We start from the raw sequence: 26,348 nt of genomic DNA on the forward strand, positions 1-26,348 counted from the left end.
TTTAAAGATTTTCATGTATATTGTGTTGTAATTGAAATCAAAGTGTATATTTTTTATTACAAATATTTGCACTGTAAAAATGATAAAGTATTTTTCAGTTCACCTCATACAAGTATTGTAGTGCAATTTCTTTGTCGTGAAAGTGCAATACGCAAATGTAGATTTTTGTTTTGGTTTTGAGTGCAGTTACGGAACAACAGTGTGAACTTCAGAGCCTACAAGTCCACTCAGTCCATCTTCTTGTTCAGCCAATCGCTAAAACAAACAAATTTGTTTACATTTACAGGAGATAATGCTGTCCTTTTCTTATTTACAGTGTCACCAGAAAGTGAGAACAGGCATTGGCACTTTTGTAGCTGGCATTGCAAAGTATTTACGTGCCAGATATGCTAAACATTTGTATGCCTCTTCATGCTTTGGCACCATTCTAGAGGACATGCTTCCATGCTGATGACTCTTGTTAAAAAAATAATGCATTAATTAAATTTGTGACTGAACTCCTGGGGGGAGAATTGTATGTCCCCTGCTCTGTGTTATCCACATTCTGCCATATATTTCATGTTATAGCAGTCTTGGAAGATGACCCAGCACATCTTGTTCATTATAAGAACATTTTCACTGCATATTTGACAGAATGCAAAGAAGATACCAATATGAGATTTCTAAAGATAGCTACAGCACTCAACCCAAGGTTTAAGAATCTGAAGTGCCTTCCAAAATCTGAGAGGGACGAGGTGTGGAGCAGGCTTTCTTAAAAGAGCAAAACTATGATACAGAAACTATCGAACCCGAACCACCAAAAAAGAAAATCAACCTTCTGCTGTTGTCATCTGACTCAGATGATGAAAGTGAACATGCGTCGGTCTGCACTGCTTTGGATCATTATCAAGCAGAATCTGCCATCAGCATGGACGCATGTCTTTTGGAATGGTGGTGGAAGCATGAAGGGACATATGAATCTTTAGTGCATCTGGCACATAAATATCTTGCAACACCGGCTAGAACAGTGCCATGTAAATGTATGTTCTCGCTTTCAGGTGACATTGTAAATAAGAAGTGAGCAGCATTATCTCCTGCAAATGTAAACAAACTTGTTCATCTTAGCAATTGGCTGAATAAGAAGTAGGACTGAATGGACTTGTAGGCTCTAAAGTTTAACATTGTTTTATTTTTGAGTGCAGTTATTTTTTTTGTACATAATTCTACATTTGTAAGTTCAACTTTCATGATAAAGAGATTGCACTACAGTACTTGTATTAGGTGAATTGAAAAATAGTATTTTGTTTTTCTACAGTGCTTCTATCAAAAATAAATATTAAGTGAGCACTGTACATGTTGTATTCCATGTTGTAATTGAAATCAGTATATTTGAAAATGTAGAAAACATCCAAAAATATTTAAATAAATGGTATTCTATTGTTTAACAGTGCGATTAATCATGATTAATTTTTTTGATTGTTTGACAGCCGTAGTTTAAACTGAAAACAAAGGGGTTTACTCACTTGTAAAAATGCCGCCAACGTGGGGGAAGTGCAATGGGTATGTAAATGACCATGTTCTATTTAGTACATGCTTGGCCTTCATCACTCTAGAACCTACCTCACAAACGTTAATGATTGTTTTCCTCCCATGCTCCTGTGAGGTAGAGAAGTATTATTACATGTAGGCAAACTGAGACAGAGAATTAAATGACTTTTTTTTCCAAGGTTGCATATTTGAAATAAAACTGGGACTCTGAACCCAAGTTTCCAGAATCCTAGTCCAGCATTTTCAGCACAAGACTACCTGGTTCATCTGAATGTGTGTTTATGGACCTAAACAACAGGCAGGTCTAACTTTTTGTTCCTGTAAACAGTGACATGGTGTCTTTAAAAGCAAATAAAGTGTGCTTCTTTCAAGTAGAATAGAAGAAGAAGTGCCACTAAAAATACTGCTTCTAAAACCCCTTAGCAGATCTGACTTTGCTTGTAAAACCAGGTGGATTTTTAAAAAAGAGTATTTTTACTTTTTGTTCTTTGAACTATGTAGTGGTGGGTTTTTTTTTTTTTTTTTTTTTACGCACGAGCCTGTTTAAAATAAAATCTGAATTTAACACAAAGCATGTCAAGGCCTAAACTACTTATTATATCCCTTTAAAAACAAACAAACATGCTGAAACCATGAACCTCTATCAGAAACTATGAATTAAAGGCTGCTTTTCTATATAAAGAAATCTAAGACTGATATGTCTGTGCAACTTCTTACAATGCCAGTGAATTCTTTGTTTGAAATTTAAATGTTTCCCTACAGTTGTTTTGGGATGCAAGTCTTGCAGCATTGTACTAGTACCGTGGTTCTGTATGGACTTTTTAAACCTATTTATGTGGTTTTGAAAATTCTACTAGGTGCCTGAATCTTTAGGCCCCTAAATTCCTTTGTAAATCTGGACCTTAAAGTCAGTAATGTAGAGATTAACAGACAAATTTTAAGCATTTCCTATACAGGCTAATGATTATAACCCAGTTAATTTTTGCCCTGTGTTTTGGGTCTGATTTTGAACTCTTCCTTACTTCTTATGCCAGTGTAACTCCATTGATTTTTGTGGCATTATTCCAAACTTACACTATTTTTGTTTTATAGTTTATTCACATAAACGGATCAGAATAGGTTCCTTGTTTAATCACTTAGAATGGTGTAAAGTGAGTATAAAATGCTAGCAGTTAGAATGCTAGCATTTTTCATCCACACAGCATAATGGTTGTAAGGTGTAGGGAAATAATGAATTAGGCCCTTTGTTTGCTGTTGGCTAGTAGATCTGAGGCACAGGAGGTTGGATATCTTGTGGTGTTCTCTCCCCTGAAGAAGTGTGTGTACATGGATTTCCTTGTATTGTAGTAGGGAAAGAAGCACATTCTAATGTGCCTGGATTGCCAATGTGAAACTTTGGGATTCCAGTTAGTTATTTTCATGCTATTAAAGAACAGAAGGCTTATGCTAAATATTCCTTTTCATATACTAATGTCAGTTATTAATATTAATATCTTATGCTGTCTTTTTAACAAGGTCAATAGGTAGTCTTAAAAGCTAAATTTGAATAGCAATATAACTTTGTGTGGTTGCTCATAGGCACACAGTCCATTTAATCAGGATGTCATTGAAGTACTGCAAAGACTGTGTTTTGCAAATAAAACTTTAGGAAGCAAATGTCACAGTTTCAGGTAAATGTATTTGAGAGGGGAAAAATAAAGATTGACTCTCTTTTTCAGTATTAACCACTGTTCTATAGTGCCATAGGATAAGTCGGCATGTAAGAGCTTGCCTTCATATTCTGTCTGACAACACCAGCTGATTCAACCTATGATTTTCATAGAGTTCATAGGGTTAGAAACATTTGTCACCAAATATAAAATGGATTTGACAGTTTTTAATGAAAACTGGCATTGCTACACTTTCTGCTAGTGGTGACCATCTATGTGAAAAGGAATGTTTCCGACACCAAATTTATGGGAGCCTGGCATCCGACTAAACCAGCTTCCATTTTGTCTTAAGCCACTGTTCAAACCAAATGGGAGGATTACTATACTTGTGAATAAAGGTAGTTAATCCAGAAAGCTACTTAAAGCTAGTTATCTACAGCTGATCTCATCTGGCATTTCATCTGCGTAAATAGGGTGGTATTTCAGTTTAAGTGTGCCAGTGTTACTCGGGTACATCTTTTGCCTTCTAAAAAGATGGAAGTAAAGTAAGAAAAAGGAAAAGTCTGAGTAAGAGGGACAAGGAGAAGATGACATTTTCACACTAAAAATTAGAGATCACCACTGTTTAGAGGGAACTAATCAGACTTGTCTCTTTGTATTTCACTAGCCTGTGTTCTGTAGGTCAACTTAAAAATGTGGGATATGGGAAGAGCTAAATTTTAGTTAAATTTTAATAAAACTGGCCAAGATTTTCAAAACAAGAAACATAATTTTTGTGCTTTGATTTTTTTTTCTAATTTACCCAATTAGAAATGCCTGAATGGGGCGTGATTTTCAGAAAGTGCTGAGAAACCCAGCTTTGCAAATTGGCACCCTTTATGGCATCTCAAGTAGGGCATCCAGAATCTGAGGCACAAAATTACTAGGCACTTTAGAAAACGTTGGCTAGTGTGGGTGGGTGTGAGGATTTTGTTTGTATGAAAATAACAAAAAATGGTTAATGTTAAAATTCTGAACACAGCGTGCCCTTACTGCTTGGATATTATAGCATGTTTTAGCATTAGAGGAATTCAGCACAAGACTTTGTCAGTACCCGCAAGCTGGAAATAGACTCAAAGTGTTAAAGCAAGGTGGCAACTGGCTATAATCTTCAAGGGGGTCTCCCATGTGGTTGGAGTCACGAATGCCATCAACAGGAGGCTTAGATTTGTCAACTGAATTTTTAAAAATAGCTTCTTTAGGAAATGTAGCAATGCAGTGCTGATTTTTTTTTTTTTTTTTGGTGTGTGTGTGTGTGTGTGTGTAATAACTCCACAAGTAATTTCAGAAATAGTACTGACAAGGTTTTATCATTTATATAGTTTCAGTCATTCAGGTTTTTGTCTGCCAAACAATTCTGTTAGAATAACAAGCAATTTTGGGGGATGACTTGTCTTGGAGTTCCACTATTTGGGTGACTGAAAGCATGAGACTAATCACAATGTGCCAATAACAGTATGCCCAAATGTATTGTTGTATATTAAAACGCACTTTCCTGTGTGGGTGATAAGCATGTTTCTTTCTATGCAAACTTCCATAGATTATCATAACAATCAAATGTATAGATTAAAAAGAAAGCTAATGAAATAACTTTGAATTTAAGGTATTGTATAAGTAACTGGATTTAAGTAGGTATCAGTATGTCTCAAGCAGTACATTTAATTATACTGACCTAGAAATCTACGATTTTTATCTACTTCAGCTCTTGTTTTATATTAGCTATAGGCTTTTCTTTTCCTGTTCTGTGTTTAAAAATATATAAGTTAAAATCTTGTTATGCAGTAGCATTGGTGGTGAGTCTCATGAGTATAACAACTCTTGGGTTTTTATAATTTTAGGAATACTGATTAGCACAATCCTTTTGATCTCTTGTTCAGTTTGTCTAATGCTGAGGTGAGTCACACTTTAACAATAGGGAATTCTAAAATAGATTTTATAGAACATACACAAAACTGCATTAAAAACATTAGGGTTGCAGGACAAGCACCCGCAAGTTGGGAAATGCCAGCATTAAAGTTGCTTGTGCAATCATTAATTTGGACCTCTAGTGCATATGCATTATGATACAGTCCTTAATTACATGATCACATACTGTTTTTTTTTTTTTCCCCACAGGATTCCTGCCTCATTCAGTGCACAGGATGGACCTGTTCTGGGAATGAATCAGGGTTGTATAGAAAAGAAAGGTGTTGTCAGTAGGACTCCTGTCTCATTTCTTGCAGAAATTGGACGGTGTTTAGTGAGTAAGGCAGGGGATTGCAGGAAGTGAAAGGATGGTCTCATCTTTGGTTAACTTCTGCCCTGGAGAATTGGATTCTATCCCTGCCTCAGTTACACAGCTAGTCACTGAAACCAAACTTGTCAGAGATGGTCTCTAATTATGTGGCTCTCATTTTCTGAGTGCCCATCTTGAGACCCTGGGGTCTGATTTGACTAATCAGTACTGAGCACTCAACTGTAGCTTATGTCAGTGGGAACTGTCTGTGAATATATAAAGTGCAATATAATGCTAAGTACTCTGAAAAATCATGTCCTGTCTCAAATTGGGAACCCAGAATTAATGGATTTCTGAGCCTCTGGTCCTAATCTATAAAATGAGCCTAATATCCCCTCATCTCACAGGATTTTTGTGAAGATAAATTAATGTTTGAGAAGTACTCAAATACATAGCACCATAGAAATGTCCATGGGGAAATTACTAATTCTGCCTTCAGGGCAGGGTTTGAACAGTGTACAGTAATTAAGACCTGAACTATGAGGATTTAAAAAAAAATATTGATTAGGTGCTTATTAAGTGAACACTGTCCATCCTGTCCACTGAATGAGGCAGGGGTCTTGTGGAAAAAATAATGCATGATCATGTTATTAAAGATGAATCCTAATGTATGTGCATAAGGGGGCCAAATCAAGGTTGCATGAGCCACTTTAATATGACATTCTTAACTTTTGAGTGTTTGACTCTGCAACCTCAGTGTTCTTTTAGCATTACATTTACATCAGCATGGTTCATCAGGAGGATTGGAACCTTTAGATCTTTGGTCTTTGAGCTAATGGAGTAATTGATAGCAATAGTAGGTGATCATCCTCTCTGGAGACCAGCACTAGAAGGAGAGGAGACATATTTTGCTAGTGGGTTTCACAGATAGTTGTTGACAGCAGAGGAGTGGTGGTACTCAAGCTCCATTCCAAGCTCTAGAAGGGATTGTGCTTCTAGTGGGGGACAGACCTGCCCTGTCCTCTCCAAACTATCCTAATCCTGTCTCTTCCCCACCCCTGGCTCCTTGTCCCTGTCTCATTCTTCTTGCCATCCTAATCTCTAACCCTGAGGCTTCTAATCTTAGTCTATCTATTCTTGCCCACCCAGTTTCACTTCCCTCATGGCTCTTCATTCAATCTGCCTTCTCCTCCAACCCATGGACTCACAGTCTCCTTGCCCAGGCTTCTCATCCAATCTTGGGTTAGAGGAGAGGGAAATCCGCGCCTTGTCCAGTCTCTTTACTGAACCAGCCTCATTTTGCCGTCCATATCCCTGATCCTTGTCATTTCTTTCCTCCCCTCTGTGACGTTCCCCCTCTGGTGTTATCTGGACTGGTGATCTGCTAGATCACTCCAATCCTTGACTCTGGGAGCCAGCCTTACCCTGCACTGCTGTGAGAACCCCCACTCCTGGGCTGTTCACGCACAGCCTCTGGCATGTAAGCTGCTTGGATTGTGTAACCGAATGACACTAGCCAATATCTCCTGTCCCAGACACAACTCTAGGAACCTGTGTCTTGCAGTGTCCAGTTATGCCTGATGGACGCTGCAAACTTATATGAGTTTGTCAATTTAACAAAGAAATTTATATGTACCACGCTTGTTATTCCAAAGGGAATCCCTGACACGCTTCAAACCAAATGCACTGTTTCAGGTAGAATGAATAAACAGATGTATTAACTATAAAGATAAATTTTAAATGATTATAAGTCAGAGAATAACAAATCAGATTTAGTCAAATGAAGTAAAAGCAAAACGCATTTCTAAGCTGATCTTAACACTTTCAATACCCTTACAAACTTAGATGCTTCTCACCACAGGGAGGCTGTTTGTCCTTCAGCCAGTCTCTTCTCTTTGATCAACGGTTCAGTCGCTTAGTATTGTATCTGTAGATGTAGATGGAAGAGCATGGCAAATGTCTCTGCCTTTTATCATGTTCTTTCTTCCCTCTTGGCTTTGCCCCCCCCCACCAAAGTCAGGTGAGCTTTACCTCATCGTAGTCCCTGACTGACCAAGGGAAGCGGGGTGGCTCACTCGAGAGTCCAACAGCACCTTTTGTTGCTGCCTAGGCCAGCGTCCTTTGTTCCTGTGAGGCTGGGCTGGGTTTGTCCCATACATGTCCTGATGAGGTGTGAACTGCCTCTTTGCTCTTGGAGAGTTTTTGCCTGGGCTTATTTTAAGCCATGAAGACACATTTTCAGCCTCATAACTATATACATGACATTATAACCTATAACATTACTGTAAGAACAATTACTATAACATCACTATAACAAAAATGCTCAGTGCATCATGAGCCTTCCGAAGACACCTGACATGACAAACTTTGCTTTGGATACCACACAATCATTTTACAAAGATGAACATGGGGGTGCTCAGTGTTCCCCCAAGGTACAGAGTGTCGCACCCTCCTTAGCTCATTCTTCCTCCATTCCCCCCTCCCCCCACCAAGGCCCTAATTTTAGTCTCCCTCTCTTCCCCGAGCCTTACCCAAACAGTGGTAGCCTGCCCTGTTCCAACTCCCAGTATCAGTTTCCCTCTCACCCACCCTCGTCCCCAATTCCAAATCTCATCAGATGATTTGTCCCAGTCTATTCCTTTCTCTTCCCCTTTGGACTGGCTTTTCATTTGTGCATTTGAATCAGATTTCATCTTTCTTCATGCTGCCTGGATGCCAGCAGGGAGGTTATTGAGAGGACAGAAGATATTGGGTTCCTGAACTGAGTTCAAGTGCCTGGTCCTGGTCTAGAGTAGCTATTACAGGGAAAGTCCTGAGCCCCTGTAGCCCAGGGATGGTGCATACTCAGTCACTCTCTGGGGATGGTCTGTATGCAGTGCAGTCACATGTGGGAGTGGTGAGGGGATGGAGCATGCAGTGAAGATGGAATCTTTGGAAATATTAGCTGCTGAAAATCAGTCTCTACTGAGTATATGCAAATTGCAGTTTCCTCCCTCTTCACCACCTTCCAAAAAAGGATTATAATGTGCATGGCTTTTCATGAGGGTAGCCAAAGATACATCTTTAACACAAAGGCTAACACCTGCCAAATTTCAAGTCCCTTTTCCAAAGCAGAAAGGCAATAGGGCATATCAGAAAACAGCTCTCAAAAATTGTTAACATGGGGGGGAAATCAATTTTTCACTAATCTTGTTCTTGGAAATGGCTGAACCATTTTGGCTAACATTTTTCGGAAAAATTCAGCTTGAGACTGACATCCAGATGGAAAATTTCAACTCAAAGGCTGAAGTTGGGCAAAGTTATAAGCAAGTAAAAATAGGGTCTTATTATAAGAAGTGTGGAGCAGCCGTAACAGGCAGTGCCACCAGCCTTGCCTATAATAAATAACCAAAACAGGCCAAATTATAAAGTAAAAGTTCCCTTATTTAAGTTTGTACATTATTACATGTACAGAAATAGATATTCTTCAGTTTGGTCTTTTGCATGTTTAGTGATTAGCGGGAGTTCAGAGATCAGATTTTTGGTAAGTAGCTTCTGCTTTGGACTTACCTTTCTTAAAACCTCTTGAACCAGAGGAGTTTTGTCTTTAGAAAACTTATTTTGTCAGACATTTTTGAATAATGAGACATACGACTTGTTCAGTAGAGTTTAAATATTTTTTTAACAACCTCTAAGGATGTGAGGTGCTTAAGCACATGTGTAAATATTTGCAAGGTCAGGGCAAATATGAGCATTGATTGAAACAAGGGGACAGAGTTAAAATTGTTTTTGTAATCTTAAATGCTAAAAAGTCATGACGTTTGTAGTTTTTTTTTTTTTAAATGAAAATATCAGAAATAGAATATTAAAGTTACATTCTTGACGTCAGCTCCTTTCTGAAGATATTTTTTCTCTTAACTTAATAAGAGTCCAATCTTACGGACGTGTCCATGTAGTAACCCATTGAAGTCCTAAGGTAGCTGACCCTTCCATCTTCTAAACCAGTTACATTGTCAAAAATAACATCGCATTGATCCGAGACCCCTTTTATATACCCTGCTCATAGATGAGTTATGTGAAATGTAACGGCCTTCACTTTGAATAGTTTTGAAGTCTGTAGCTTGACTTTTTTTTTTCATTTTCTTGGGTCTCTTTATCTCTTGTAAACCGCTCCTCAGTATGGTATATCTATTTGCACCACAAGTAATTAGTCTGTGAGAAAGCTGATGTCCTGCCATGCATGTTACCAAAATTGCAAGTAACTTTCTAAATAAATTTAGACAGTATCAGTCATTGGCTTTTACTTGTTGAAGGATTGCTGGACTGCTCCCTTACGTTGCCCTTCAAAAACTGTCAGTTTCTGTACTTACTATTTATAAAAGCAATTTACAAACAAAGGAATTAACTAGATGTGTAGAACATATATCATCTTCTGTATCTCTTCCCACAACCTCTCAATCCAACCCTTTTTGGGTCATTTCTTGCTGTTTTATATCTAGTTTTAGAAAGAATGGATTGATTTAAATCACTGATTTTGTAAATCAACAAGCAGGAAAACTTGATTTAAAACTAAACTTGAGATCCAGGGGCAGATTTTCTGCTGTGTTCACTTCTGCTGAGGGGATGGGTGTGAGAGTTGGTGAGTGAGCTGGCTACAGGTGGGATGCGGACTGGGCGATGGAAAGAGGTGGATGGGAAGTAGTGAAAAAGAAGGAAACAAAACATTGGAGACTTCGTGGGAAAAAGCTGCACCTTAGTCTGTTATAAGACAAAGTAGAGTGAAGCCAGGGAGGGGAAAGATGCTTTTTTAAAAAAAAAAAAAAAGCTATGAGAGACGGAATGAATTACTTTATAATTGGAGGGATTTGCCCCGTCACTGCAGCCCATACAAGTTTCTGTGGTACCCTGAATGTATGGCACAGAATCTCACTCGATGTATGTACAATAGTAAACACAACGGTCTTACATTGCATGATACTTGATGGTACAGTGTTTTAGGGATTAGCTGGAAGACTATTCCGTATGGGTCAAACGTTACCATAGTTAGGACTTGAAATCTTTCCTTTGGCTAAGGAGAGGTGGACACTGGGTTTTGGAAATAGAAAAACGTGGAATCTACATGCTGAATTTTACATGCTTCATTGAACTATGTAGGTGTCCCGTAAACACTCTGGAAGGGCACATTTTACATATCAAAATCTGTTAAATATAAACACTGAGGTCTCTTTCCCACTGCATCAGTCTATATTTCAAAAACATCTAAATCAGCATAATGGATGTAACCCATGCACTGCATTAGCTGCTGTTGATATCAGCTGCTGCAGGAGAAATGCAGAAAACTAAGGGCTTGTCTACACTGGTAAGTTTTGTCGATTAAACTAATCTTGACGTGAAAAAATCGACAAAAGCAAAGTTGCCATAGTGAGTTTACATTTGCTCCCTTTGTCAACAGATCGTGTCCACATTTGGGGCACTACTGTATGTATCCCACAGTGCCTGTGGTCACCATCTGGGAAGGCGGAAACGGAGCGTGGCGCATCTGAGGATGTGCAAAATGTCCCGTCATGCACTGCTTCGTGTCCCAGCCCGCCAGTGGTTTCTGGCTTCCTTTTGCGCCGTTCTGGCTTTCCTTTTGCGCTGTTTTTCCAACTGTCAGTCTTTGTAGTGCGCTGTTAACTGTCATGAGAACATTGTGCATGGCAGGAGAGTTACTCACAAAGTTACTGGCAGAGGATGAATCGTAGGCACCCGAGTGTGATATGGACAGCAGCAACTTATCAGTGCTTTTGGCATTCACAGAGCAACTGCAAACAGTAGACCATCACTTTTGGGCTAGGGAAACAAGCACTGATTCGTGGGATCGCATTGTCATGCAGATGTGGGGTGAAGACCAGTGGGTACAGAACTTGAGGATGCATAAAACAACCTTCCTGGAGCTATGTGCTGAGCTGGTCCCCGACCTGCAGCAAGGGGCATTTTAACAGGCTGAGCAGGTGCCTCCATGGGAGGAGGGATAGCACAGTGGTTTGAGCATTGGCCTGTTAAACCCAGGGTTGTAAGTTCAGTCCTTGACAGGGCCATTTAGGGATCTGGGGCAAAAATTGGGGATTGGTCCTGCTTTGAGCAGGGGGTTGGACTAGATGACCTCCTTAGGTCCCTTCCAACCCTGATATTCTATGGTAGTCGAATGTGCCTTTGGCCATTTGAAAGCTCACTGGAGGTGTCTCAGTGGCAGGCTAGACCTTACTGAGGCTAATATTCCTGTGATCATAGCCACGTGCTGCACTTTGCATAATCTGTGTGAATCTAAGGGTGAAGTGTTTGCTCAGGTGTGGAGCACTGAGGCAGAGCGCTTGGCTGCACAGTTTGAACAGCCAGATGCTAGGGCTGTCTGAGGAGCCGAGAGGGCTGCTATTAATATCAGAGAGGCTTTGAGGAACCACTTTAACAATGAGGGACACTAACACACGTCTGCTTTGGAGTTCCTTCCCTGATGCATCCATGAAAAACTTTGGGGCCCAAGATCCATGCAACAAAATGCTTTAGAATCCTGTTCCCGAGAGTGAATTGATTGCTATGCTTTTGTAGAACACAGAATAAAAATGCTGTACCATTAAATACCTTAGCCTTTATTTATTGTTAAAAAGGATAAAACCTCACAACTGTGTGTGGCTCCAGCTATCATTGTCCAAGCTGTGAGAGGGGGGTGGAGTGATGGAGAAACTCAGGAGTGCTGTGAAGTGAAAAGGAAGGTCCGGGCATAGAGGGGGTGGGGTTGGCAAAGAATTGTGCACGTGCTGCAGTGGAGGTTAGCCACAGATATGCTCTGTCTGCAGCTGTATCAAAGACTTGAGCATCTCTGTCTGATTCCCCATAACTTTTATCATCCACTCTGTCGCTTGCCTAGCAAATGCTGCATTCTCTTTTCTGTCCTGACTTTTGGCTTCCCAACACTCTTTGCGTTCCCTGGTCTGTCTCTCATCGGACTGCAGCACCTCCCTGCACATGTCTTCTTTGCTGTGTCTCGGCTTCTTATCTGCTGAAGCCGGTCGGCAGGGGTGCGTGGTGTGTTCCTCAAGGTTTTGGCTGCTGTGGACAATGCACAGAAGAGGGATTGTTACATTCCAGTAAACGATTGAAACATTTCAGTGACAAGGGCCTTTTGCAACTAGTAGCAATCACTGACTCTAGGCAGGCACACAGCTCTGTGAGCACCCCGATCATGGTGAGTGTTGGGAGTGGGGGGAAGGTGGTTGTGCATATGGACAAAATGGTCACTACGTGCAGAGCAGATTAGCAGGGAACTCATTCTAATATTATCACACACTTTTTCACAGGCGGCCAACCTGCTGGCTGACATCTTACTGCTGTGGGTAAGCAGGGAAATCAGGGCACAACTACTGCATGCTTGTGGCTTTCACCCTGGTCTATATGCAGCTCAGCTATGTGCCGCTTTGATCCCAGCTCCAGTGATTGCTAAATGGCACGGTACAGTTTCCTACAATGGGGGAACTAACAGGGTTGCAATCCCTTGGAATCTGCGGCAGCGGATTAACAAGTACCTGTTGGAAACTTTCCAGAGCCTCTCTCTGGAGGATTCCCTGCAGGTCTCCATGTCCGTCGACACCCTGCTTGGCCATGCAGATTGGCTACACAGGCCAATGTCCAGCTCACATAAAACACTACCTGCCTCCCACTTTTCAGTTCCCTACACAAGCCACAGCAACTTCTCTGGCGTGTCATCTGCTTCCTGCTCCCCGTAGAGCACTTCTGGAGTGGAGAAAAGTTCCTGGCTGCCTTCCCCACTGGGCAACCCCGTTGGGAGCTCCACGTCCTCTTCTAGCTCCACTTCTTCATCCAGAATTTCAGCCTCCAGATTACCCCCTCTTTCTGCTGCCTCCGAAGTATCCATGGGGCTATCGGTGATGGAGGTGGGATCACCACCGAGAATAACATTCAGCTCCTTATAGAAGTGGCAGGTCTTAGGTGCACCACTGGAGCAATGGTTTGCCTCCTGCGCCTTATGGTACGCCTGCCTCATCTCCTTTATCTTCACTCTGCACTGCTGCGTGTCCCGATCATAGCTCTTTTCGCACAAGCCTCAAGAAATTTGTCCATGTGTCCTACAGGTGCAGCTGCGATTGAACAGACTCCTCTCACCATATACTGATCAGATCCAACAACTCGGTGGTGGTCCAAGCGGGAGTGCGTTTGGTGCAATAGCCAGCCATGCTAACCTGGGAAGCCAGCAAACAGGAAATGAGATTTAAAATTCCTGGGGCTTGCAAGGGGGAGGGGCGGGTTGGCTGCAGGGCAGTGGAGTTCAAACCGCTGACTAGAGCAGCTGCATGTGAATTGTGGGACACTTCCTGAAGGCCAATAAAATAGGGCAAAAAAAAGGCTTGGTGTCTACACTGGCTGTTTGTTGACAATAAGGGGAGGGTGGAAGTTTTTTTTGTCAAAACTGGGTGTTTTTTTTCAACAAAAGTTCCATTGCAGTGTGTACGCTATCCCTGTTTTGTCACCAAAAGGCAGTTTTTAGTGACAAAACTTGCCAGTGTAGACAAGCCCTAAGCATATGTCTTGACAATTCAAATTCGCTGCTGTTTGCAGTTTAAATTGTAGACAAATTCTGTATAATACTGCAGCTCTCAAAACAATTTTGAATCTTTATTTGAAAATCACCCCCACTTTAGTGTTAAAATTTATGGCCCTCATACTTCTTGCCTAGAGTTTAGGCAATGATCTTACTATGTCTTTCTGCAAAGTAAGTGTTCCACTTAAACAATATGTAAGGCACTTTTTTCTTTTTTTAAATCTGCGATCTTTAAATCAGATTTTTTTGGATGATACAGAATGGTGAGCAGTCTATATCAGTGCAGATTTTACGGGAACTTGTCATTTGGATATCTTCTAGATTCCCATTTTGCTCTTAATTTAGATGCAGTACTTCAAAAATCAGGCATTGGTGTATATTTTCATCTGTTCTCTTCTGATGGATTACCACAAATATAAGGCTAAGTAAAATACTGTCACTAAAAGCTGAATATTCTTTATTAATGCAGAGGATTGAATCACAAAGAATCCCACCAACAAATTTTTAAATAAGACAGCATACATTTTATATTGGAAGAAAAATCTCATTTTACACTGTAGTATACAATTAAAACTGTCCCTTACTAGAGCCACATTTTACAAAATGCTATGTATGGGAAAGACTAACTTAAGTATAAACTGAAAGGGGGAACTAAATAAATATACTTTAGCTAAGACACAGAGCTTCAGCCATGCAACTCAGCTCATGTTAATGAGTTCACTCCTTGCATCAAATTAACCATATATGGCTAGATGGTTACTATTATAGATAATTATGATGGATTTTTTAATTACCAAAAAAACCTTTAATTTTTCACTTGATATTTAATTACAGGGGAAATTTTTATTAAACTTGATCTTTACATAAAATAGTACAAGGTTCCAGAAGTTGTGTTCCATAGCAAAACTAGTTCAATGGGGGACCAGTCGTCTTAAGTAACAATGAAATGTAAACTTGGATTAGATTATTTTTGTTTGCAGCTTAATAATGCTCGGTATTTGGATACTTGTTAAAGGATATCCTGTTTCTTGTAAGTTGGTTATGTCTTTTATGTATCTTTACAGTATCTCTTAATAGTTGTATAATTTTCCAAAGCTTGATTGAGCTACCCTTTAATGCCATTCGATTTGTCAGGATAAAACTGGAAAACTGAAGCTTAATAATCCTGTAAAAATAGATTTAAAAATCAGCTTGTCACACAAGCCTCTTTCAAAAAAGGTAAACTCATCACACTTGTTATATCAGTAATGTGATAGCATTTAATCCTTTTTGTTCTGACAAAACTGTTTAAATCATTATGAATGCCTTAATTGTAAAAACGATATTAAAATAACTTTTTAGTTTATTTTTACTTGTCTGAAATATTGTGGTTGGCAGAATAAGTTTTCTAGTATTCATGATGGGCTAGCATATTAGTTTGTCTTATCGCTGGATTGGAGAGACAAGGTAATATCTTTTATTGGACCAATTTCTGTTGGTGAGAGAGACCAGCTTTCTAGCCACACAGAGCTCTTCTTCAGGTCTGGGAAAGGTAGAGCTCGAAAACTTGTGTCTCTTGCCAGCAAAGACCCACCTTGTCTTTCTAATATCCTGTGGCCAACACAGCTGCCTACAACTGCACTGCATTATCATTGAATTGATTGGCTTAGTTTAGGTGGTGGTCCAACTGAATAGGCGGTAATTAGTTTATTTTGAGAAACTGTGTTGATGGCAGTGTTGAACCTTTCCCCAGTGAGACGAAAAAGGAAAATAGCAAACACAGGTTTAATCTGATATGCAACCAGGTTTGACCAGAGTTCCTCTGTAGACATTTCTCTCAGAGAGAATACAAGTTGTTTTGTATGTTTAAAACAGTGCCAGATAATAGCTGTGCTAGAAGTTTTACTTTGAGTTCTTAGTGAACATGACTGTGTGAGAGACATTACTTTCTCAGCCTTTGTGAATGGAGTTGTTACTTGGAAAAGATGGGGAACTGTAGGGTGATCAGTCTTGCAGACTGAGAAAAGTAAACATAAATACCTTAAATTTCAAGTGTGAATAAAACAAACTTTTGTGGAACAGGGTCTTAGTCCACTTTATATAAAAGTAAGTGTCGTATTGTTTGGTGGAGGGTATTTGTTTCCAGTCTTGTTCTTATTATTCTGTTAGCCGATTAACTTATTGTGTGTGTAATTTAAAAAAAAAAAAAAGAAAAAGCATGGATTCTGTTAACCCAGCAATGGTGCTAGCTTACAATTATTTGCCTAATGATGAGTTCAGACTCAGACACTGACTTCCTGTACTTGAAAAGCTAAATATTTGATAGTATAACAGAGTGGATTCTGCACTCCCCTCTCACCAGTAGCAAGTAGGACACTTTCACTGGTGAGTATAAATCACAATTTAATTCTTTAGAATTTAATTTTTTAAAATTTTTTTTTTAAAAAAAATCTTCCACATGTGAATTGATGCGGTGCTATCTTCTTTAGCTTACAGAAATGTTTCCTGTCCCTTCCCATCTCATAATTTTCACAAGCAATCCCAAGGTGAAAGTTAACAAGATGCTAGTCAAATTTCATTGCTGCCCATAGGATTCTGAATAGCAACCATGAAACTGACCAAAATATTGCTAATGTTATATTCTGCTGCTTGTTGAGAATGTTATAAGCAGAAGCAGACATTGGAACATTGGTTGAAGACCCAAGAAAAGTGTTGGTGTAAAACAGAGAAGACTTCTGTTCTTCTGCAGTAGCTGGGAAGCTAGGGGAGCGATGGAGTATTAGAATTCTCCCCTTTATCTCCTGAAACAGTCAGGATGCTCTGGAGTGGGGGAAGGAGCTTTTCCTCCCTTCTAGGAGCAAGAGTGTTAACTTTAAACTTATTGTAGCCAGATACTGATGCAAAGGGTCTATGTAGCTTGTTACTGCAGTGAGAGGCCATGACGTTCCCCTGGTGTTATCTGGATGGGTGATCTGCTAGGTCACTCCAATCCTTGGCTCTGGGAGCCAGCCTTACGCTGCACTGCTGTGAGAACCCCCACTCTTGGGCTGTTCACACACAGCCTCTGGCATGTAAGCTGCTTGGATTGTGTAACCGAATGACACTAGCCAATATCTCCTGTCCCAGACACAACCCTAGGAACCTGTGTCTTGCAGTGTCCAGTTATGCCCGCTAGATGCTGTAAGCTTATATGAGTTAGTCAATTTAACAAAGAAATTGATATGCACCAGGCTTGTTATCTCAAGGAGAGTCTCTGACGTGCTTCAAACCAAACGTACTGGTTCAGGTAGAATAAACAAATTTATGAACTACAAAAGATAGATTTAAGTGATTATAAGTCAAAGCACAAAAAGTCAAATGAAATAATCCGTGTCCTTACAAACTTAGATGCTTTTCACCACAGGCTGGCTAGTTGCCCTTCAGCCAAGCTCTCCCCTTTGATCAACTGTTCAGTTGCTTGGTGGTGATATCTGTAGATGGAGGTGGAAGAAAGAGGAAGAGTATGGCAAATGTCTTTCCCTTTTATCATGTTCTTTCTTCCCTCTTGGCTTTGCTCCTCCCCCTTCAGGGTCAGGTGAGCGTTACCTCATCGTAGTCCCCAACTGACCAATGGAAGGTGGGTGACTCACTTGAGACTCCAACAGATCCTTTGTTGCTGCTTAAGCTTGTGTCCATTGTTCCTGTGAGGCTGGGCTGGGTTTGTCCCATACATGCCCTGATGAGGTGTGAACTGCCCCTCTGTTCCTGGAGAGTTTTGCCTGGGCTTGTTTTAAGCCATGAGGACACATTTTGAGCCTCATAACTATATACATGAAATTACAACCTATAACATTACTATAACAACAATGCCCTGTGCATCATGAGCCTTCTGGAGACACCCGGCATGACAAACTTTGCATTGGATACCACACAATCATATTATAAGGATGAACATAGGATGCAGGGTGTTCCCTTGAGATAGAGTGTCACACCTGCTCCCTTAGTCAGTGACTAACCTTCAAAGGCAGTTTGTGTTATAGTTCTCTTGGCATCCAGCCATTTAAGGCCAGGAGGCAGTGTGCCTCAGTTTCCCCCACACCCAGCAAACCAGGTTTGTTATGGTTTCTCCACTGTGGTAAGCTTTAAGTCTGTTTACAGGTATTAATTGAAAAGTAGCATTATCATATCCATGTCAAAATTCTTATCCCCCAAACTTAACATTAATACCAAAATTTTTATCACAGATGTGCACTTGTCTGGGTGTTTTTACCTACCCAATCCCCACCTCCAGTATAAAATGGTCAGTAAAGATGGGGCCCCTGAACTGACTTCAAGGACGCAAAACCCTGATAAGATTCTGGAATTCTTTCACTCTTTTTGGAAGGGATTGGATAACTTGGATGTGGTCTGTTTGAGGACATGAGCCTAGATTACAGACAGAACACTTCTGTTGTTGTCCTTTTTGTACTTTGTATCCACTTAGGTATCCCCTAACTTGGTATCTATTTCTAAAAGAGCCTTAAAAATTGCCCCCCAGTGGTGGTGCATCATACCATTTATTCTGCAACCCCAAAATCTGAAGGATTAGCTGGAGGTCTAAATCAGGGGCTAGTCCATCTCAGATAGCTTTTAAGTGTTGGCATAGAGTGAACATTTTAAAAGAAATATAGTAAGACAAATTCTAGTAACCAGAGCAAATCACATGAATCAGAAAGTTCAGTTAAGTTCTAAATTTTTCACTTTCTAGGGTGTCAACACCTGTAGCATGACTTAGATCTGGAGTTAGAATTTCAGAGTGCAATGTCTAAATTTTGGTATATTACAAAGTCCTTTGGCCTGTTTCTCTGAGAAATGATAGGATCTGATTCTCATTATTCCAATTTACATCTTTGTAAGTGTTAACTCTATTGACTTCAAATGAGGAATTATGCCAGTTTTATGCTCGTGCAAGTAGGAAGAGAATAGGACCCATATAGCTGTCTCAGAATCATAGAATATTAGGTTTGGAAGAGACCTCAGGAGGTCATCTAGTCTGATCTCCTGCTCAAAGCAGGACCAACACCAACTAAATCATCTCAACCAAGGCTTTGTAAAGCCGGACCTTAAAAACCTCTAAGGATGGAGATTCCTCTACATCCCTAGGTAACCCATTCCAGTGCTTCACCATCCTCCTAGTGAAATAGTGTTTCCTAGTATCATAGAATATCAGGGTTGGAAGGGACCTCAGGAGGTCATCTAGTCCAACCCCCTGCTCAAAGCAGGACCAATCCCCAACTAAATCATCCCAGCCAGGGCTTTGTCAAGCCTGACCTTAAAAATATCTAAGGAAGGAGATTCTACCACCTCCCTAGGTAACGCATTCCAGTGTTTCACCACCCTCCTAGTGAAAAAGTTTTTCCTAATATCCAACCTAAACCTCCCCCACTGCAACTTGAGACCATTACTCCTTGTTCTGTCATCGGCTACCACTGAGAACGGTCTAGAGCCATTCTCTTTGGAACCCCCTTTCAGTTAGTTGAAAGCAGCTATCAAATCATTCTTCTCTTCCGCAGACTAAACAATCCCAGTTCCCTCAGCCTCTCCTCATAAGTCATGTGTTCCAGTCCTCTAATCATTTTTGTTGCCCTGCGCTGGACCCTTTTCAATTTTTCCACATCCTTCTTGTAGTGTGGGGCCCAAAACTGGACACAGTACTCCAGATGAGGCCTCACCAATGTCGAATAGAGGGGAACGATCCCGTCCCTCGATCTGCTGGCAATGCCCCTACGTATACATCCCAAAATGCCATTGGCCTTCTTGGCAACAACGGCACACTATTGACTCATATCCAGCTTCTCGTCCACTGTAACCCTAGGTCCTTTTCTGCAGAACTGCTGCTGAGCCATTCAGTCCCTAGTCTGTAGCGGTGCATGGGGTTCTTCCGTCCTAAGTGCAGGACTCTGCACTTAGAATCATAGAATATCAGGGTTGGATGGGACCCCAGAAGGTCATCTAGTCCAACCCCCTGCTTGAAGCAGGACCAATTCCCAGTTAAATCATCCCAGCCAGGGCTTTGTCAAGCCTGACCTTAAAAACCTCTAAGGAAGGAGATTCTACCACCTCCCTAGGTAACGCATTCCAGTGTTTCACCACCCTCTTAGTGAAAAAGTTTTTCCTAATATCCAACCTAAACCTCCCCCACTGCAACTTGAGACCATTACTCCTCGTTCTGTCATCTGCTACCATTGAGAACAGTCTAGAGCCATCCTCTTTGGAACCCCCTTTCAGGTAGTTGAAAGCAGCTATCAAATCCCCCCTCATTCTTCTCTTCTGCAGGCTAAACAATCCCAGCTCCCTCAGCCTCTTCTCATAAGTCATGTGTTCTAGACCCCTAATCATTTTTGTTGCCCTTCGCTGGACTCTCTCCAATTTATCCACATCCTTCTTGTAGTGTGGGGCCCAAAACTGGACACAGTACTCCAGATGAGGCCTCACCAATGTCGAATAGAGGGGAACGATCACGTCCCTCGATCTGCTCGCTATGCCCCTACTTATACATCCCAAAATGCCATTGGCCTTCTTGGCAACAAGGGCACACTGCTGACTCATATCCAGCTTCTCGTCCACTGTCACCCCTAGGTCCTTTTCTGCAGAACTGCTGCCTAGCCATTCGGTCCCTAGTCTGTAGCGGTGCATTGGATTCTTCCATCCTAAGTGCAGGACCCTGCACTTATCCTTATTGAACCTCATCAGATTTCTTTTGGCCCAATCCTCCAATTTGTCTAGGTCCCTCTGTATCCTATTCCTGCCCTCCAGCGTATCTACCACTCCTCCCAGTTTAGTATCATCTGCAAATTTGCTGAGAGTGCAATCCACACCATCCTCCAGATCATTTATGAAGATATTGAACAAAACCGGCCCCAGGACCGACCCTTGGGGCACTCCACTTGATACCGGCTGCCAACTAGACATGGAGCAATTGATCACTACCCGTTGAGCCCGACAATCTAGCCAACTTTCTATCTACCTTATAGTGCATTCATCCAGCCCATACTTCTTTAGCTTGCTGGCAAGAATACTGTGGGAGACTGTGTCAAAAGCTTTGCTAAAGTCAAGGAACAACATGTCCACCGCTTTCCCCTCATCCACAGAGCCAGTTATCTCATCATAGAAGGCAATTAGATTAGTCAGGCATGACTTGCCCTTGGGAATCCATGCTGACTGTTCCTGATCACTTTCCTTTCCTCTAAGTGCTTCAGAATTGATTCCTTGAGGACCTGCTCCGTGATTTTTCCAGGGACTGAGGTGAGGCTGACTGGCCTGTAGTTCCCAGGATCCTCCTCCTTCCCTTTTTTAAAGATGGGCACTACATTAGCCTTTTTCCAGTTGTCCAGGACTTCCAACCTAGACCTCCCCCACCACAACTTGAGATCATTGCTTCTCTTTCTGTCATTTGCCTAGCTTCATCCTCTTTTTGGAACCCCCCTTCAGGTAATTGAAGGCTGCTATCAAATTGCCCCTCAGTCTTCTCTTCTGTGGACTAAATAATCCCAGTTCCCTCAGCCTCTCCCCGTAAATCATGTGCTCCAGCCTCCTAATAATTTTCGTTACCCTCCGCCGGACTCTCTCCAATTTGTCCACATCCCTTCTGTAGTGGGGGGACCAAAATTGGAAAGCAATACTCTAGGAGTGGCTTCACCAGTGTCGAAGAGAGGGGAATAATTACTTTCCTCTGTCTTTTGGCAATGCTTCTACCAATTCAGCCTTCTTGGCAACAAGGTCACACTGTTGACTCATATCCAGCTTCTTGTTCACTGTAATCCGCAGGTCCTTTTCTACAGAACTGCTGCTTAGCCAGTCGGTCCCCACCTGTAGCGGTGCATGGGATTCTCCCTTCCTAAGTGCAGAACTCTGCACTTGTCCTTGTTGAACCTCATCAGATTTCTTTTGGCCCAATCCTCCAATTTGTCTAGGTCACTCTGGACTCTATCCCTACCCTCAAGCATATCTACCTCTCCCCCCAGCTTAGTGTCCTCTGAAAACTTGCTGAGGGTGCAATTAATCCCATTATCCAGATCATTAATGAAGATGTTGAACAAAACTGGCCCCAGGACTGCCCCCTGGGGCACTCTGCTTGATACTGACTGCCAATTAGACATGGAGCCATTGATCACTACCCATTGAGCCCGATGATCAAGCCAGCTTTCTATCCACCTTATAGTCCATTCATCCAGCCCATACTACTTTAAGTTGCTGGCAAGAATACTGTGGAAGACTGTATCAAAAGCTTTGCTAAAGTCAAGATATATCACATCCAGCGCTTTCTCCGTATCCCCAGAGCCCGTTATCTCACCATAGAAGGGAATCAGGTTGGTCAGGCATGATTTTCCCTTGGTGAATCCATGTTGATTGTTCCTGATCATCTTCCTCTCCTCCAAAGTGCTTCAAAATGGATTCCTTGAGGACCTGCTCCATGATTTTGCCAGGGACTGAAGTGAGGCTGACCGATCTGTAGTTCCCCGGGTTCTCTTTTTTTCCCTTTTTTAAATATGGGCTCTATATTTGTCTTTTCCCAGTCATCTGGGACCTCCCCCGATTGCCACGAATGTTCAAAGATAATGGCTCATGGCTCTGCAATCACATCAGCCAACTCCCTCAGTACCCTTGGATGCATTAGTTCTGGACCCATGGCCTTGTGCACATCCAGCTTTTCAAAATAGTCCTTAACCTGTTCTTTCACCACTGAGGGCTACTCACCTACTCCCCATGCTGTGTTGTCCAGTGCAGCAGTCTGGGACTGTCTTTGTCTGTGAAGACCGAGGCAAAAAAGCATTGAGAACTTCAGCTTTTTCCACATCATCTGTCACTATGTTGCCTCCCCCATTCAGTAAGGATCCCACACTTTCCCTGATCACCTTCTTGTTGCTAACATACCTGTAGAAACCCTTCTTGTTACCCTTCACGTTCCTTGCTAGCTGCAACTCCAATTGTGCCTTGGCCTTCCTGATTACACGCCTGCATGCTCTAGCAGTATTTTTATACTCTTCCCTAGTCATCTATCCAAATTTCCAGGTCTTGTAAACTTCCTTTTTGAGTTAAGCTCACCGAAGATTTCACTGTTACGGTTGCCTGCCAAATTTGCTATTCTTTTTGCACTTCGGGATGGATTGTTCCTGCACCCTCAATAAGGCTTCTTTAAAATACAGCCAGCTCTCCTGGGCTCCTTGCCCTGTTCATATTAGTCTCCCAGGGGATCCTGCCCATCAGTTCCCTAAGGGAGTCTAAGTCTGCTTTTCTGAAGTCCAGGATCCTTATTTATCTACTCTCCTTTCTTCCGTTTTTCAGGATCCTGAACTCAACCGTCTCATGGTCACTGCTGCCTAGGTTGCCACCCACTTTTACTTCCCCTATCAATTCTTCTTTGTTTGTAAGCAGCAAGTCCAGAGGATCACGGCCCCTAGTCGGTTCCTCCAGCACTTGTACCAGGAAGTTGTCCCCAACATTCTCCAAAAACTTCCTGGATTGTCTGTGCACTGCTGTATTGCTCTCCCAGCAGATGTCAGGGTGATTGAAGTCCCCCATTAGAACCAGGACCTGTGATCTGGAGACTTCCGTCTCATGAGTGCTTTCAGTTCAAACAGTGGTTAGAATATGTCCTAATTCTAAAAGGATACGGACCGGGGAGTACTGTAACTCATTAAGTGATGTGTAATTTTGAAAGTACCTCCTTTTTTTTTTTTTTTTTTTCTTTTGGACAACACAATTTTGGATTTTCTTCAGTCCTCCAGTCCTTCCTTGCAGTTACAAATGTCCTAAATATTCTTGTTCTGGTTTGCCTGCTTCTTTTCTGTTCTGATTTGCTGGTAGCTGCTACAATCAGAGTGCTGTAGTCTTTATATGCAAATTAAGAACTCTTGGAAATACTGTTCTTGTGCTGATTATGACTGATTTAGGAGGTGGTTGGTGCATTATGGATTTATGAAAATCTATTCATCTTATCTGTGTCTTTACGTTGTGCCCTCATACACCAGCATGTGAATTGTAATAAACAGTTACTCTGTTGTAAAATAATTAATGCCACACCAAAGGGTCACAAACTTGAAATCTAGTCAATTTAAAAAAAAAAAAAAAAAAAGCTTTTGGTATTACACCTGCCACTCACGCGCCTTGCCATATTTTGTAATTTTTAGATATTTTTCCCATATTAAAACTTGGTATTCTAAGGTGCAGAAAAAGAGAAAATGATGAAGCTAGCTTTATACAAGTCTCCTTAAATGTACGAACTGTGGCAAAATTGATTTTTTTCCTCTAAACTTTTACAGGGTATGTCTACACTAGAAATGTAAGTCAACCTATATTAGGTAGATTTTACAGCCACCACTATAATAACCGTGGTGGTGCATGTCCACACTATCCTCCTTGGATTGGTGATGTGCTTCCTCAGCAGGAGTGCACCTAAGAGGGACAGTGTGGGAAGCTGAGAGCCTGGTCTCTCAGCTCCGCTGGCAGCTCCCTGCCAGGAGCCCAGCTGCCTCACAGGCTCCCGGAAGGCTCCCCATTCACCGCTGGAAGCGGGGTCCAGCCACCCAGCTCTCTAGGGGTGTGAAATTGACAAGACCGTCAACAGCCGATGTAAGTAACACAGTGTCTACACGAGCACTTTGTCTCCTTAACTACACTGACATAAGCCCTCTGCCTTTCATGGAGATGGAGTTATTATGTTGGTGAAGTAGGGCACTTACGTCACCAAGAGCAAGGCTGTAGACATAATTAGGTCAAGATAAGCTGTCTTACATCAACCTAACTGTGTGGTGTAGACGAGGCCACAGGAAACATGGGTGCTACAGTGGAAGTTAAATCTTGTCTTGTTAAATCAAACTGCAAGTTTGATTTTTTTTTTTTTAAAGTCCACTGTTTATTTTCTAAAAAGGTGCGTGTGGGAGTGGAGAATGGGGGGAAAAGAACTCTAAAGTAATTTTGGTTTATTATAAAAATCCTTGCTTCCTGACTGTAGCTCTTCTATGTAAAGACTACATAGTACTGTGTGTTTCTGAATCCCTTTGTTCCTTGCCTTCATACAACTCCAATTTAGGAGACTAGAACAACTCTTGTATCTGTTAAACAAAATCTCTCATTTTAAAACTCGTAGCCAAACTTTCAGAAGTGTTACTGATTTAACAAATTGTGCTGACTTTACAGAGGGACTGAAGACTCTCGGCTCCCACTGAAAGAAACCTGAAAAAACTGAGAAACACACCAGTGAAGACTTCTGAAAACTTTCTTTAAATTTTAGTTTTAGAGATCAAAGATGTAATTGCCAAATTACCTTAATGAATAAATGCCATTGGAGGATTTTTAGGGAAAGGATTCAGAATACTTTAGGGGAGTAGTGTGGTGTGAAATTTGTGTCAGAATGAGCAACTAGAGGTGAAAGTATTCTCCTGTGGTTTAGGCCTATTTTATAGTGCCAGTTCCTTAATGTATTCTTCAGAGATGTGCCTTCACTATTGGCAACTGGGCTATTGCTGTAGGCAGGGGCACTAGAACCAGAGAGGGCAGGAGGGCTAGCACCCCTGCAATGGAAATAGTATGAGGGCTCCACCACCACATAAACTTGTGCACATCCAGGAGGAGGGGGGCACTGAGGCGAGAGTGGGACCCAGCGGGGCTGGAGTGGCCACCATGGGGCTAAGGGAATGAGACCTGGAGGGAGCAGACTGGGACTCCCAGGATCTTCTTTCCCAGTCTGGAACAAGCTGCGCCCCGCACTCCACCTCTTTGCATGTTCTGTTATTTTCCTTGTTTGGCCTGTTCTGTAGTAGGTCACTTCTGGGTACCTGTCTCACTCTGTCAATCTGTTTCCTTACTTTCCCAGGTGGGTATTGTAGTTTTAAAAATGTTTGATAAAGACCTTGTAGGTGTTTGTCTCTGTCTGAGGGATTGGAACAAATGCGGTTGTATTTTAGGACTTGGCTGTAGACAATGGATCGTGTGTTGTGTCCTGGATGGAAGCTGGAGGCATGTAGGTAAGTATAGCAGTCAGTAGGTTTCCAGTATAGGGTGTTTTTTTGCGACCATCACTTATTTGCAGGAAGTAGATCCAGGAAGTGGATCTCTTGTGTGGACTGGTCCAGGCTGAGGTTGATGGTGGGGTGGAGATTGTTGAAATCCAGGTGGAATTCTTCAAGGGCCTCCTTCCCATGGGTCCATACAATGAAGATGTCATCAGTGTAGCGCAAGTAGGGGAGGGGCCCTAGGGGACGAGAGCTGAGGAAGTGTTGTTCTAAGTCGGCCATAAAAATGCTGGCTTACTGTGGAGCTATGCGGGTACTCATGGAAGTGCCACTGACTTGAAGGTATAAGTTGTCCCCAAATGTGAAATGGTGGTGGGTGAGGACAAAGTCAC

General features: G+C 41.7%; 1 protein-coding gene across 14 annotated transcripts in view; it reads left to right on the forward strand.

Annotated features, from left to right (window-relative positions):
* LOC140917504 (SLAIN motif-containing protein-like) overlaps window positions 1-26,348 on the forward strand; it is a 116,846-nt gene that overhangs the window by 7,429 nt on the left and 83,069 nt on the right. The window contains exon 1 of one of the 14 annotated variants that reach the window (XM_073360541.1): window positions 20,882-25,968. The exons of the other annotated variants lie outside the window; for them this stretch is intronic. Within the exon in view, the coding sequence (XP_073216642.1) occupies window positions 25,925-25,968 (44 nt within the window). The 5' untranslated portion in view covers window positions 20,882-25,924. Of the gene's footprint in view, window positions 1-20,881; window positions 25,969-26,348 lie in introns of those variants that run through there. 14 annotated transcript variants of the gene reach the window in all.

Source organism: Lepidochelys kempii, chromosome 9, assembly GCF_965140265.1.
Source record: "Lepidochelys kempii isolate rLepKem1 chromosome 9, rLepKem1.hap2, whole genome shotgun sequence".
NCBI lineage: Eukaryota > Metazoa > Chordata > Testudines > Cheloniidae > Lepidochelys > Lepidochelys kempii.